The sequence below is a fragment of the Seriola dumerili genome, unplaced genomic scaffold (assembly GCF_002260705.1).
Source record: "Seriola dumerili isolate Sdu_G_001 unplaced genomic scaffold, Sdu_1.0 BDQW01000052.1, whole genome shotgun sequence".
Taxonomy (NCBI): Eukaryota; Metazoa; Chordata; class Actinopteri; order Carangiformes; family Carangidae; genus Seriola; species Seriola dumerili.
Window position 1 is genome coordinate 6,837,011 of NW_019174307.1, and position 15,849 is coordinate 6,852,859.

The following is a 15,849-nucleotide window of genomic DNA, read 5'->3' on the forward strand; positions in this document are numbered from 1 at the left end:
GGTTTGAGGTAAACAAGCCAGACTTTAGGTCAGATAGTCTAAAACTTATATTCCAAAACAGGGCCACTGTGAATGGGGTTTTTCTTACAGTGGAGATACTGTGAAGTGACAACAGGTGATGGGTAGCTTTGCACTACACCAATTCACAATTCCCATTTCTTTATCATATCTCCTGTGTGTATTCCTTCCATGCATTTGTGCATAGCCTTGTCTTTAATGGGCTTCCCTGATTCGAGGATGACACTTCAGGTATTTCCTCTGTTAAAGTCAGTAACAGCTGCAGTGTCACACATGCATGTGCGTTCATGTTAACATGTCTGTCTGCCATCCTGCAGACTTTTTGCATGATTATGGCCTCAAGGAGCTATAAACGGCTTCCCCACCCCAGCCTGTATGTTGTTTGGTCTAACAAATATGTAGGTCACTCTGTACTTACATCAGTGTTATTACTCGCACGTTCTGTTATCTTCATGTGTAAATTTAAAACACTGTGTTTAAACAGGTGGAGAATTTCTGCATGTTTGGTCTGTACATTTGACCTTCTGTGAACTAAAAAGGGTGCGCTGCATATTTGTGTTGCCTGTGTCTTTGCTCTCAACACACTGTTCTCCATTGATATACTTGACATATTTCTGGTGATTGTGTTCCTTTAATTTTAAGTCCATTTTGACAGGGATGGTGTCCTCTCTCTCTCTTCTCTTTTCTAACCACTTTCCCCTGATGGGCATCACAACATTAAAAACCACAAGGTTGAGGGAAGTTGTAAAGAATAATTACACTGGTTGGAAACTTTTTTTTATTTTGCACAGCTTATAAGTTTTTATTATGAGAAAGAACAAAACATTGAATAAATAGGTTGCATTCTTATTCACATTTTTCTGTGTGAATCACATGCATTTTGTCATCTAAGAGGGAGGGATTTCTCATGTGTAGTTTTGAAGTCAATGTGATACTAAAAGCTTTTCCATGAATATTTGATTGCAGAAATGGTCACTTTCATCAAAGAGAATGGGCTTGTAGGGAAAAATCCTTTACAGAAGAGCCAGAGATGCAACTTTCTCAAAAGACACGGCATCAATTTGAACTGAGAACTGAGTGTAAAAAAAAAACAAACTAAAGAAAATATGTTCTTACTGTCCTGGCCCCCACCTCTACTCTCTTTCACTCATGTCCAATTTGTTCTTGCATTATGATTCTTTTCTTCCCTACAGTACAACTTTAGTCTACTCTCTCTCATAGCGAGAGAGAGAGTCTCACACGGAGAGAGAGACACAGACAATGGAGACCCCAGGGATGGGAAAGTGAGAGGCCCGAAATCCAGGTCAGCCATTGATGCTGACTTTGAACACATGAGGACATTTGATCTGCTGCCAGGACCTCTGTTTACTTCCTCATAGCAGTTCTACTGTCTCTCTCACACATATAAAGAGAAATGTTAGAAGTATTTGTGGCTTCAGGCAGGGGTAGAGTACTGGAAGTATGTCTTGGCAAACAACAGTTGGGTGTGGTGACTGTGTGCAGTACCTGGAGTGCTGTTGTCACAGTGAGGATGCCAGATTTTGGTACAGTTTTGTCTGTACAGATAAAACCAAAGCCTGTGCTCAGCGATTATGTTCAACGACTCCTGCTACACCGCGTTGCTTCACAGAGGAGCTGGAAGGATGGATAAACTGTTGTTTGTCGAGAACAGATTGCTGTTTTTTTTGTCTCTGTTTTTTTTCACATGATTTTTGTCTGGACCCACTTCCTGTCTTTATGCTAAGATAAGTTAAAAACATCCTAGCACTCTGTACTTAACACACAGACATGAGATTGATCTTCTCATCTGACTCTTTGAAAGAAAGTGTATAAATATTTTCCAAATGTATTCCTTTAAATGAAGCAACAGCAGCATGTTAGTATCATACTGATGTATTGATATCAGTGTCCTGACATCAATATATCAATATCCTGCAGGCTTCAGACTGATGAGCCAAACAAGCTGCTCTTAAATTAGAAAAAGAAATGCTGCAACGAGAAGAGATACAATCAGATATTTGCTTCAGGGAACTTGAGTCATTGCAGCAGCAAACATTAGGGATACATTGATCCATAAATCCATCCATATTCTCTATCACTCATTCTGCTGAGGATTGTAGGAACCAGCCTGGAGGTGGTGTACACCTGGATGGGTTACAACAGACGAAAAATTTAAGCACAGCTGAAGATTAAAATTAAACATGATGAGGGTTTTATCAATCAAAGTCAAATACACACCAACACTCCCAGGACTAAAATGGAAATACATTGTCAGGCGTTATTGTGTTGGCCTTTTAGCACTAACAACAACATGTCCGCTGATGAAGCTGTACATGGTTGTCTAACTGTACTTGACACAACAAACCAAATCCTCCACTTTCTACTTACAACAATGTCACACACTTGTCAGTCTACACATCATTATTAGTCTTCTGTTTAGACTAGTTTGCGTGTCTCTTCCTCTCTCCATTGGCGGAGTTTGTGTGTCCCTCCCCAAGCACACCTCTTTGATGCAGTTGCTAGGCAACATCTGCTCTGTCTCTGCCCTCCTTTCTCTCTGGGCAGACAGCTTGTACTGTCAGAGAGTGAATGATGTAATTTGGCTGTAACTGATTCAGAAATGTGCACATCACCCTGAGAAGAGCTGAGTAGTCATTCACCATGTTAGGGTTGGAATTCAATAGTTGTTTTAGCACTTTTTGTTTGTTTTTATTATCACCATAACATGGCTAGGAAAGGTTAATATTTGCAAATCATGTGTGAAAAAAGTTGCAGTTTACTACCCTGACCTGAAAAGATCTTGTCAGTAGGTAGTTATTACTCCCCTGTATTTATTCATAGAGAAGAAGACTGTAATTTAAGTCACTTTAGAGGCTGCTTGTGAGTAGCATAGTGTGGAGCTAGGACTATTACGCTGGAAGTATGGGCTAGATTAATTAAATTACTGTGATTCTTTCTCATTCAAAATATTGCCCCGCCACTGCAGTTTTCAAGTCACAATATTCTTGTAGCCAGGACTATGGAGGATTACACCTATTTCTCATCCCGAAGGCAAATACCCTCAGATGCCAAATATGGCACACCCAGATAAAACTAAAGCGGTCTGATACAACAGTTCTGCAACAAATCCTACCTCCATGAAGGTTATCATGATCAGTTTTTGTTCAAGCTGTTTTAAAAGCTATAGTCTGTGGTGCTAAAGATTTTAACCTTCATAAAGGCAAGCTTTAATGGAGGACTGGTGTATTAGACAACATTAGTTTTATCTGGGTGTACCTAATTAAGTGGCAACTGAGGGTAGGCCTACTTGTCATCAATATGAACTTAGATGATGTGAGTCTTACTATTTCTATTACGACTGTTGCTGTTGCCACTGCTATGACTTCACCTATATTTTTTCTTGTTAGTTTGTTTATGGATATGTGCTCACATTTCGGCCTCCATATGTCAACAGATACACAATCAAACCAGATGAGATCTGGCCACGCTCATCTCCGCCAGGTGCAAAGGGGAGCTGAGTGAAGGGCAGCAAAGTGAGGCAGTTAAGTTCCTGTGATAACCTCCAGGTTAAAAGTTATGAAAAAACACTTTGCATTTAAGTCCTTTAGGAGTTTTGACAACAAGATGAAATAATGTGGGTAGTACAAATTAACTTTGTGCGCTTTGTAAAATACAAAATGTCGTTTCGAACCTGTTCTTTAAATGCTAAATCGTTCTACTAATATTTCGTGCTTGTATTTTGAAAGTGAATTCGTCGAGTTTCCGGTTTCACTGTGTTAGCTTGATGCAGAGGTGCTGTCGTCAGCCTGCAGCATCAGAAAATCACAGGCTAAACACACTAATTTATCCCGGGTATTGTAATCGTTCCGGAAGATGGTGGCTAAACAGAGGATCCGCATGGCCAACGAGAAACACAGCAAGAACATCACGCAGAGAGGAAACGTAGCCAAGACGCTGGTGAGCCGTTAACTGTCAGCGAGACGCCAGCATGACATTAGCCGGGATAAGTGACGTTCTCTCCGGTGTGAATACAGCAGCGTGGCGGTGGTGGTGGTGATGCCAGCTGGCTGTTAAATGTGCCTGTTTATCACACCTATGTCGCACAGCGTGACTCAGGACCTGCACCTCACCGTGCGGTCCGGTGATATAGTCAGTTTACCCTTAGACCCAGCAGGCTGGGCTGTTTCGTTAAAATGTAATTTATTCAGCCTGGATACACTCCGCTCGTTACCGCCCTCCGCACTGTAACCTGACGGTACTTTGTTGGAGTGACAATAAAAAGTGAAAAAAGATGAATTTATTATATGTTGTTAAATAACTGGAACCAGTGCTGATTCATGCATGGATTAAATATCAAACTGTGCATTGAATATGTGAAGGTTAAGAGATATCCAGATGAAACGATTAATCGATCATTAAATGGGAAAATTAATAACATATTTCAGTCCTTTTTAAGGCAATGAATTCCAAAAAATGAACATGTTTCAGCTTCACAAATATAGATATTGAACAGTTTTAGTAATCTTCTGTGATAGGAAATTGTGATGGACATTTCAAACTTTTTTTATGACAAATAAGTCATTCATAAACAAAAATTTGATTCAACATATTAATCTGTAAATACAATTATTACTTGTGGACTTTGGGTTTGTTAGCGTTACAGGAACATTTTGACTTATCTAGTGGTGAAACTTTTTATTGATGAATCAATTAGCTGATGGATAGAAAATTAAGCAGCAACTGTTTTGATGCTGTGATAATCATTAATCAAGTACAACTGTCAGACACTAATTAACACTAATATTTAATATCACTGTAAATTTTGTATTTTTTGGTTTTGTACTGCAATTTGATGACATCACTTTGGGCTCTGGGAAAATGTGATGGACATTTTTCACCATTTTCTGAGAGTCTCCCTTTTGATTGCATCACATGTTTATCAGCAGAAGGAATTTGCCCAGTTGTTATGAAGATGTAAATATTCAAATTCCCATCCCTTTGAGCACTTTAAGGACCTCTCATCCATGCTAATTGAGAGTTGAAGTTCATTCTTAACCTTGGAAACAGCAGTTGACAAAAACCCATTTCATACCTGCTCTCATAGTTGTAGCCAAGATGAGTGAGGAGAAACAAACTCCAGAGTAACAAACTTTTTTTCCCATTTATCTCTTTATGAAAAACGAGGCATCTTTCTTCTGTATCTGTCATAAGTTTTCCACCCAACCTCTCTGCTGTAATAGTTCATCAGAAGAAAAAGAGAGTAGCTAGTGTTTTTTTCTGTTTCAACAGATTAATTGATAATGAAAAAAGTTGTCTGCTGCATCTCTTACATGTTGCACAGTTGCAAAGACGACCATTGATTTACACTGTTGTTGTCTTAAGCAGGGCCTCTATATATTTTTTTGTCACCGGCCCTCCAGCACACACACATGCACACATTAAAAATCCCATTTACTGTGAGGAACCCACCAGGGAGGATTGAAGTGGGCTTGGGAGATAATATTGGTGTGCTATCACTAATCACTTTTTCCAGGGGCATCAAGATCATCACTGTACCCTCGCCACCAGCAGAAAAACATGTGACGCAGATGATATCATCTTGTGGGATTGACGGGTACTCCCTAAATTCGTCTAGACTGACTGACTCGTGCTGTTCCACTCATCTTTTCCACATGAGCCACAATGTGAAAAACCACTAACTCTGCACCTTTCAATGTATAATTAGACACTGAGGTTTGTTTAGTGTGACCACACAGTTGTTATTGTGGGCGTAGCATCATCTTGTCTCCTTAGTTCTGAAAAACAAGACAATTGGTGGTTATTGAGTTAAACAGAGCAACCACCACCTGACCAGTAATGGTAATGGGAAACTACTTTGTAAATCAACCCACATTGAATAAATTTTATTTTTGTTCTGCAGCATCTGTCATAATTCTGTTGTGTTGCAGTAATGCTAATTTACAGTGTGTGTGTTCGCGCGTGTGTGTGTGTGTGTGTGTGTGTGTGTGTGTGTGTGTGTGTGTGTGTGTGTGTGTGTGTGTTTCCCATAGCGACCACAAGAGGAGAAGTATCCTGTGGGCCCCTGGTTGCTTGCCCTATTTGTATTTGTTGTGTGTGGATCAGGTACACACTTTTTGTATCTACAGAAGAAAATGTGTGTTTGCATTATGTCTTTGCCTTTGTTTGTTTTAATGTAGTGGCTGATTACGCTAATGTGGCAATAAGCTAATATAGCCTCTGCACCATTTATATTGTATTTATGTGGCATTTTATTTAAACTTTATTTTGTTTTTTTCTCTTTTGGATTTTCCTTATCGCTTTCGCTTATTTTACTTGGATTAACCCCTGTATGTGCCCAGATTTGTTTTGCTCTGTTTCCTGTTCTTCATTGACTTACTGGAATATGTTGTCTTGTGTTGCATTGTGTTTTTTATCTATTACTTAATAAAAAACCAAATAAAAACTTCAGTTGCATAACTAATACAGCTATTATGATATTTAACCAATGTAGGTAATGCATGTTGGATTACACCAATATAGCTAATGCAGATAATATGGTGATTGATTACATGTATACCTGTGGTAGTAAGCTAAAGTAGATTTGCAACACTGTGGAAAAAGAGCTTCTTTACTGCATGTAGAAGGTAGAGGTAGAAGCAGTAGATGTGGTCTTTCTAAATACAATAAAATAATATAATTTTAGCATTCTACGGTGTTGTGAGTCATGAAACAAAGAATCTTCAGTTTGTTGAACACTGCACCCGGATGTGAACGATGTGCATGTGTTTTGCACACAGTAGACTAATGTAGCATCTGTGCCAAATCTAAATGTCAGAAATTCCTTGGTCATGTATTTCAATAACAAAACAAAACAAACAGACATGGTCTAACAAGTCAGTGTGTGTGCTCTCAGCCATATTTCAGATCATCCAGAGCATCCGCATGGGGATGTGATTCAGAAGGTGCCTCCGGACCCCTGTCCTACCCCTTCATGCCTTCACTGAGCCTGGCTAGCCCGTGCCTGCACAACCCCAACTCCATCCAGAGGCCCAGAGACTGACGCCACAGCTTCAGATCCAGCAGATCTCAGAGAGAGAAGCTTCCCGGACCACCGCCTCCACCGGCTCCTCCTCCGGACATGTCCCAAACTTTGATCAGCGTTTACAGTGTTGCAGTCTGTGGTACTGACAGCTTTTCTACGGACAGTCTAAAACCACGCTGGCTGGAGAACATGTGTCTCATTACTCACTTGGCACCTGTTTGTGTGAAGGTGTGAGACTGTTGATGCGAGACTGAGTGCTGCCAGTGATTCCTGCTGACAATGTGCCATATCTGTCTGTTTCAGTATTTGTCTGTGTCGTGTGAGAAGAATCTTTTTTCAAATAAATGTCGAGCATTTAGGGAGCACACGGTTTCCCTTCTGCTTTTGAAGACTCCCGGTGTTCATCAGTGCACCCACTCCTACACACACGATGTGCTGATGTGTTTTATTGGAAGAGTGGATGAGAGGCCCCCTCCCTTTCTAAAAGGAGGGCTTTAGGTTTGACAAGCCAACACAGTGTGGTGGAAATACTGCACAGTGTAGTTTTAAATGCAAAATAACAGCAGCAAACAAAAAAAACCCCTGCTAACTATTTATATGAACAAACTTAAGAATTAATAAAAATATATTCTGTAATGTCTGGTGAGAAATTAAATGTTACACCCTGTCGTGGTTAGGACAAAAGCAGTTAAACTCCAGCAGGAATTCCCGCAGCGTGACCATTCAAGGCCGTGTAAATATGTATTCATCAGTTATTTATTAGTGGAAATCTTAATCTTGATGTACATTGACCTGTAGATCACATTTTTGCCTGTGAAGTTGATTTTATATGAAATGAGTCAAATGCTAGTTTAGCAATTGGAATTAATTGAACATGCAAATTATAAGTATTGTCTGAATTTTTTAATATAAATTGTTTCAGATTACATAGGAAACTGTTAGGGAATTTAAAATTCAGCATCAACAATTTTTGTTTTTGGCTGAACCTAAAATCTTCATGAAGCCAGAACGGGTCACCTTGTAGACCTAAAACCACTTGGCTGTGTCTTTTACCCTCACTGCTCAGTAACATAGTAGGCAGTCATGAACCTTGATTAAATAACATCCTGAAGCAGAGAGGAATCCAGCTGCAGACCAACTCAACATACCACAAAGTAGGATGCAGCGTGACTACACGTGTGAGTGCACTCTCAGAAAAACAAGCAGCCTGTCAGCATTTAGAGGCTTGGTCCACATTTGCATTGTCGTATCAACTGGACAGTAAAAACTACAAAGAGATAGTGACCAGGTGGTTATTCTTCCTTAAGCATGTTTATTGAAAGTTGTGAAGTGCAGCTGTCAAGTGCAATTGTGGTATGTATGTTACAATATCTTATCCGGTCTTTGCGGAAACATGCACAGAACATGAGCATACAACTGATACACAGAATGAAAAAGAAATAACATCTCCAGAGTTTGTATTTGTTTTCTGTTCTTTTTTTTGTTAGTTTTTTTTTTTTTTTTTAGATGTTGAGATATTGTCCATCCAGAAGTACTTCACTGTCAAAACTTTTTAAAAAAAAATTAAAGGTGCAATACTCCAGAAAGAAAAAGAGCCAAGTGAAAATGGATTTACAGTCAAAGAGTTAATGTTGCAGTAAGGGATATGGACAGCATTGTTCGCTGCGTGTTGTCAGTTAAATAACCTAAACTCCTGTCGATCCACAGTCCTGAAAATACAGCATTAAAAATAGACAACACAGACTGGGCAAGACTAGCACGTCCCTCGCTCACCCGCTTCAATCTGTGTGACCTAGATAGCATCTGTTATTTTTCTCCTTCTCCTCACTATTTTACATGGTACTTACACTATACAGAAATATACATCGTTTTCTGCCCATCAAACTTTTAGGAAAAAAGAAAATGCAGCTTAGCCCGATGTCTCAACCCTGTCAAATAAGGTTTAAATTACATGCCACTGCAGGGTTGAGAAAACAGCAATAATGAGCTTTGTCAAGGGCAAAATGAGAAGCTTGAAAGTGAAATACTGAAAATAGAATATCATCATCTCCATAAGAAACCATGTTTTGTTCATCCCACCAACCCACAGTTGAAGTAACGTCATCAATGCTGCCAAGTGTTGTTCAAAATAGCCTCCCACCCCCTCCCCAGCCCTCCCCCTGACTCCCCCATTCCAGATGGGGACTTCGTCATGATAATAATTGCTAACATTCTTCATTTGTCACTCTGAGAAGGCCTTTTCTCTCTTCCTCTCTCTCTCTCTCAGATCTCTCAACTTGTAACTTTAAGATCTAGCTTTGAGAGAGAACCACTTTTATTTACATTATTCAGCAAAAAGGTAACAACCAATAGAGTCCTCCATCTCCTGCTCCATCATCATCTCCCTCATCAGTAAAATCGACATCACTTAAAATCCAGACACAGGCACAGTGATTTTTTTAAATCTATAGTTAAGTATACTGTCGCCACTGATAAGCTGTTTTGTTTTTCTTGGTAAGACATTCTAGTTGATATGTCCAAGGGTTATTTGGCAAATGTTCAATGATTCATCCTCCTATTAAACAACCCCACCCCAGCCCCCAAAACAGTGTCTCAAGATTGTCACCCTCCGCTGTGCTGTAAAGCACAGCACTGCTCGTCCCGCTGGCTGCATCCTTCTGAGAGATAAATATGTGCAAATTCTTGTCTTAACAGCGCAACCTCCTGCTGTAGAAGGCGAGGTTTGGCTCTGCTGCGGTAGCAGAACTCAAAAACTGTCAGTCAGTCTGTTTTGTCAGTGCAGACCGGGCTACGCCGAGGGGCCAGAGCTGTGCAATGCGGGCTGGGCGAGGGTGGCGGTGTTTGGGGGTCCCGGTGTGGCAGCTGTCGGAGGGGCAGGCGGGGAGCCAGTCTGAACTTGGGCCTGAAACTGGGCCATCTGTTCTGGGCTGGCCAGTGTCTTCAGCAGGGTGTTCTCCTGCTCCAGCTGGGAGTTGCGCTCTATCAGCTCCTTGATCTGCTCTTTTAGGACCTCCACTTCCTCACGCACAGCGTACATCAGGTGACTCTTCACCAGGTCCTGAGACAGAGAGATATGAGTTTATGATTGGAATCCATCAATTAAATCACTTCAATGAAAGGTCAGACACAAACCTGGGGTTTTTCAACCTCATCTAAACTGTGACACAATTTTTATGCCCCAGATTTTTTATGATGCTAGAAATTTGATTACACATACTATATGAAATGATTAAACACTCCAGTAAAACAAATGAAAAGAAATGCCCCGTGATTTATAGAAAAAAAGATAGGGAGATGGCATTAATATGATATTGATCTTTACAAAAATCACCTTCACAAATAGTTAAAAACCTTTTATATCAGAAATGTAAGCCCCTCGAGGACGTTTAAAAAAACAATTTTTCTTAAACCTGACCACCATACATTTTCAAGATTATCCAGTGTGGTTATAAAAGGATTTCACATCTGACAAGGAAATTAAGTTCTTCAAAATGTACGGCAATACCTAACCTATAACTGTATACAGGAACAGTTCAAACAGTTCATTGGTTATTAAACTTTTATTTAATAACCAATGAACTGTTTGAACTGATTAAAAGTTTGTTTGCTCTATAAACCTCTCCATATGAATACTATTTAAAAATCAAAATATAAACTAATTGTGTAGCTGAAGCAGCAACTAGTCATTGATACATACAGCAGGTAAAAGCCCTTTATGAGAATAAAGAGAATTGTATGTTTTATGTTAATGATTCACAGACAGTCAGCACTGGAGTATGTTATGTATTAATCAATGAGTTGATATGCCCCACAACAATCTATACTGGGGAAGAGAATCGTAAATGTGTACAAAAAGTTTCTGACCTAAGCCTACACACGTTTCATGTCATAAGTATAGACAGATCTTTTGGGACTAAGGCTTCATCCAACATAATGAAGTGATATACTACACAAAACGGATGATAATGGGAAAACGTGAGAAAGAATATTCCCAGGGTGAAACGTCATTAACCCAGCCTACACTACAGTGTCGGCCAATCAGAGGGAGAGATATTTATAACCAGGCGTGTGAGCCTTCCAGTTTGCCTAGCAACAGAGCTGAAAGCGACGACAACAGAGGCAGAGTGAAACTAAAAGAAAAATAAAACGCCGTTTGATTTTCTGATAATAAATCTGATAATAAACTGCTGAACTCAGAGACCTGGTTTTAAAATACCATGAGTGAACAAAACAAATATACATAAAAAACACTTAAAACGTCCTTTGTCTCACACTGGTCACAGCAGCTGGTTTGAGGTAGTTACCTTTATTTCGTTGAGGACACTAGATTTAATCAAACTACTTTCACATGAGTACTTAAATATTATTTTGATCCTATCATAATTTACACGGTTTATTCCGATGTGAGCACATCAGTACAATGACATGTAACATTCAATTTATTCCTTAACAATATACAAAATACTAAAATTTTAAATGAATACATACACCACTGTCCATGTCGTGCACATTTATACTGTGATAACTCATGTACCTGAATATTTTACCTAAACAAATCCTATCTTTCAAAACAAATAGCGTCGTTTCATACGGACTAAAAGCCACTGTAGTGATCAACCTTTTACACAGTGTAAAGAAAGACACAAGTTTTAACTTACCATTGCTTGTTCTATCTTGTTGTCTATGGCCACAACGCTGGCTCCTGACGAACTGCATAAGAAAAAGAGAGAAATTAGTAAAACGTTTTAAACCATTATGTGCTTTAAGTTAATACAAAAAAAAACATGGAGTCGCAGCCCGCGGAGAAAACAGCCTCTCTCCTTTCATAGAAATGTGGGTCGTTACAGGAAGCATCTGGAAATTTCTATAAAAGTCAAGGGCCCGGTTTCATTGTGGGACAATTCCTTGTCCCTCTCCCTAGAAAGCGTTTATGGCAGTGTAGTCTCTGTGGGTGTAATGACACTGTATCATCCATCGACCGTGCAGGCTCTCCATCACACAGCGGTGACATTACTGCTGCATGTGCAGGGAGCTGATCCTTGAACACATGAATACAGGGGCGATTGTGTATCACAGCTCTATAACACAGCATTTACCTATTATCGAGCTTGACGTGCGAGCTCTCCGCGCTCAGCAACGACGACAGAAACGATATGGAGAAATTTCTCAGCTGGCAGACGCCTAGATCCATAGCTACGGTGTAGCACGGCGTATTCATGCTGTTCATGTTTTACAGTCCGTTAACGAACAACCCCGTGTCCCGACTCGACCTCCACACGACCAGCTCAGCGTGACACATCCACACGCACTATTCTGTGTTCTGTCCGGTAAAGGCTCGTGCAGCAACCGCAGCGGTTACAAACACAATCCAAGGTCGGCTCATCTCAGCTCTAAGCAAAAATCTGCAGCTAGGGATGAGGCCGCATAATTTATCCAGTGACACGCCGAGAGGCCGCCTCCTGATTGGTGGAGACGGAGCCTATTTGAATGATTTATTCAGGAACGCCCCCACCTGGCGCTCAGCTGACACGTTTTTGCATAAAATATTTCGGGAACTGAGGGGAGGTGGATGAAACCGGGGAGAACCGGATGGGAGAGGAAGAAGAAAGGACTGTAGTACTAACACAGGCAGGGGAAAGGCAAGATGTACGACTGTTATATTACAGCGACAATACACATTAACCCTATGTCAGTCGCCTGTGCTGCCTTGGGCATTATTAACACAGGAATGTACCTAAGAGACGTATTATTGTTTTTTTTGTTTTTTTTAAATGTCCATTACAAGAAAGCTTGAAGTTTTGTCATCCCAGGGAAACACTTGGAGGGAATCCCTCGGCAAGCAACTTGTTTTTATAAACAGTTTACCACACATACAAAATGATAAGTGGTCATTTATATTCATCCCCTTAATATTAAGGAACATAAGCAGATTTGGAGCTTTCAGTCACAAATTAGTAATATTTACATGCAAATTTGTACTCTTTTTGAAGTATTAAAAATATGATGCAATCAATTCCCACATCATATATTTTTTAACTAACAAACATATTCACAATGATCCATACAATCTACAATAAGAGCACTATATTAAGAGGATGGTTAACAATAATTTTCAGATCAGATAGAAATAAACCATTAAGCTCTGGGGCAGGTGTTAAATCAAAAGGTTTCAAACAAAAATGAAATGCTATCTTGCACATATGCTGCCCTCATGTGGCCTTATACAGCACTACACAGCTGTGAGGCTGAGCCAAAAGATCATCAAAGAATTCTGGCAGAATGAGCCAAATTATTACAGAGTCCTGAGCACTAAGGGGGAAAAACTATGTGGTCAAGCTGTTAAGCGTGAAGCTGGGAACTGGGACTGCTGGAGGGTACATACCCATCAATACAAAACCTTGTGCACAATGGATGAACAAAACATTTAACATTTTATCAAATTCAAAAATGGTTGGGAGTTTTTGTCAATCAAACCTGTTTTTTAACCTTTGAATTTTTTTTTGGCACATCAGACATTTGAAATGCTTTCCTACACTTGGCTAGATGTAGATTTAACAGATGCAGAACAGCGAGAAGATATTTTTCACAGAATAAAACAACACAGGGACTATCATACTCCACTGTAGCGTCATCCCACTTCCAAAATAGGGTGTAACAGGCATATTCTCGTGTAATTTGTTTTAGAGACATTTCTTGGCTGTCACTAAATTGATTAAAATGTTTCTTACAAGGTTTTAAACTCCACAAAAGAATGACAATCAAGCTCTCCTGTGGATCCACAGACACCAGGCTGAAAGCTGTTAATACTATATGACCCTTTTTAATCATTATACATCTTTTCTTAAAATGATGGAGGTCATTGTAGATCAATAAGGTCAATCTGACTCAAACGACATTACCGCACAACCAAAACTGCCTTCTCGGCATTTTGCAGTGGGAGTATCCCTGTGCTGAACAGTCATAACGACACACCTAAACAACTCCCACCTCAGACATCGTCTGAACAAGACCCCCTCCCACAAACACACACCTCCCTTCATTCTCTGGAAAGCTGCCCTCACACATTCCATGCACACCCAAAACCCTCAAAATCATGTGTACACACTCCTCACATTCCTGCTGTCTGATCACACCTACACTACGCAGCATAAAACAAACACAGAAATCCTGCTTTTTTTTCTTTTATCATTAAGAGAGGGTCCACCAATATTTCAAATCTTTGACATATTGACCAACAGGAAATGGTTACACTTCCAGAATGAGATCAGGTGTGGCATAGAGCCAAGCAAGAAGACACAAAAGGGTGGGTTACAGGTATGGTTAAGGCCACATAAGATACTGCAGGTAATCCATGAACTATGTAGGGGTCCATGTTAAAATACACTCTAATAAATGGTCCTAAAATCCGACCTATTTCCTACTAAGCATTACTGAGGTGTAGCTGTGGATCAAGGGGCCTCAATGGCAGGCAGCTACCAGGGAGAATAAAACACAGAGTACACGCCAAGTACCTTCCAAATACTTTTAAAGTCAGTGTTCACATTTAATTTAAGGCTAATTTGGGTATCACAGCTCAGTCCTGGCTTGTTTAAGCACCAGTACTGTGAAGAAACAAAGCCTCTGTGTACTTGTACTGATGTCAGCCTCTGCTCACCTCTGATCCCAGTCAAACACTTCAGCACTTAACAAGAAGCCAAATGGCTTAACAAGAGGATCTAAGCCACACTTATCTCTTCCGGTCTCTTCTTTGACTGGGAGACAGTTTAGCCAATTATCCAGACCCAAATAGCCAGTACTACCTCAGCTCCAATGTGGTCACACTTGCTCACAAGTACACAGAGGCCTGGTAGGAGCTATAATTGTCACCACTGGCAGCTGGCCAAGAGGAAAGCTAAATGATGTTCCAAGAAAACTTTGATAAGCCATTGGTCAAGAACAAGACTTTCATGCTTTAAACAACAAATCCAGAGTCAAAGCACTACAACAAAACAAGTCTACTGAACTCCTTGTTTTGTGATGCTGTTTAAGGTTTGTTTAGATTTGTAAGGTTTTTAGATGCAGGTTCATATTTTTCTAAGTTAAGATACACACAATGTTAATTTTTCATTTTATAACCATTAAAGAAGATTTGAGCTCAACTGTAGGACCATGATGTCTAGTTTCCACCAGTGGACTTTACCTATTATATTGTACCTGAGATACTTGATGGAGATGCTAACATCTCAATAATGCTGCTTTATTACAACTTGTACTTAATTTTTTACCAAACACTACATAGTTTTTAACTGTGACACGAGCAGACCGTGTTATAGGTATGCCAGACATCTGATGCGTTGCTGTAAAACAACACCGGCCCAGTGACCTACTGAGGCAACGTAAGAGAGAAATGACCCAAACTGTATTAAGCCAAATGTTCAAGCTCCTTTATCAGACGTCTGGTTGATGTTCTATTTTTATCTGACACTAATTTTTAGTACTGATGGGCATTTTAAATACATGAGCACACGGTACTGCTTTCCAAAAACAAATATGCATCAAGTCTCTATACAATTAATTAATATTCAAACACAAATGTGTTTTTTAAATATGTATGAATTTAATATTTCTGCATTAAAACTGGAGAATGTGAGGCCCAGAACATCAAGGATTTTCTTTTAGAAATAAACAAGGTAATTTACATATAACATGAATGATGATTGAATTGACATCTCTCTGACACATGGTCAGCAATGACATGCACACAGTCTCCAAAGATAAGATTTACTGCAGGGCGGTTGTACTTGGTTGAA

At 39.8% G+C, this 15,849-nt stretch overlaps 2 protein-coding genes across 5 annotated transcripts in view; one reads left to right on the forward strand and one right to left on the reverse strand.

Moving 5' to 3' along the window:
• The first annotated feature begins 3,891 nt into the window (after positions 1-3,891).
• Positions 3,892-6,980, forward strand: serp2 (stress associated endoplasmic reticulum protein family member 2). 2 transcript variants are annotated; one of them, XM_022741127.1, is made up of 4 exons: positions 3,892-3,971; positions 4,962-4,978; positions 6,079-6,141; positions 6,932-6,980. In XM_022741127.1, the coding sequence occupies exons 1-4, from the start codon at positions 3,892-3,894 to the stop codon at positions 6,970-6,972; spliced, it is 201 nt and encodes a 66-aa protein (XP_022596848.1). In that variant the 3' UTR covers positions 6,973-6,980. The 2 variants fall into 2 exon arrangements, with proteins under 2 accessions (XP_022596848.1, XP_022596847.1); XM_022741126.1 differs by lacking the exon at positions 4,962-4,978 and having other exon boundaries at positions 3,892-3,975; positions 6,069-6,141.
• A 1,372-nt stretch (positions 6,981-8,352) lies between these two features.
• LOC111218400 (TSC22 domain family protein 1-like) overlaps positions 8,353-15,849 on the reverse strand; it is a 44,118-nt gene continuing 36,621 nt past the window's right edge. For 2 of the 3 annotated variants that reach the window (XM_022740694.1, XM_022740696.1), the window contains exons 2-3: positions 11,719-11,770; positions 8,353-10,118 (exon numbers count right to left, since the gene is read on the reverse strand). In XM_022740694.1, coding sequence (XP_022596415.1) covers positions 9,849-10,118; positions 11,719-11,770 — 322 coding nt within the window. In that variant the 3' untranslated portion in view covers positions 8,353-9,848. Of the gene's footprint in view, positions 10,119-11,718; positions 11,771-12,156; positions 12,476-15,849 lie in introns of those variants that run through there. The other variant, XM_022740695.1, reaches the window with a different exon arrangement.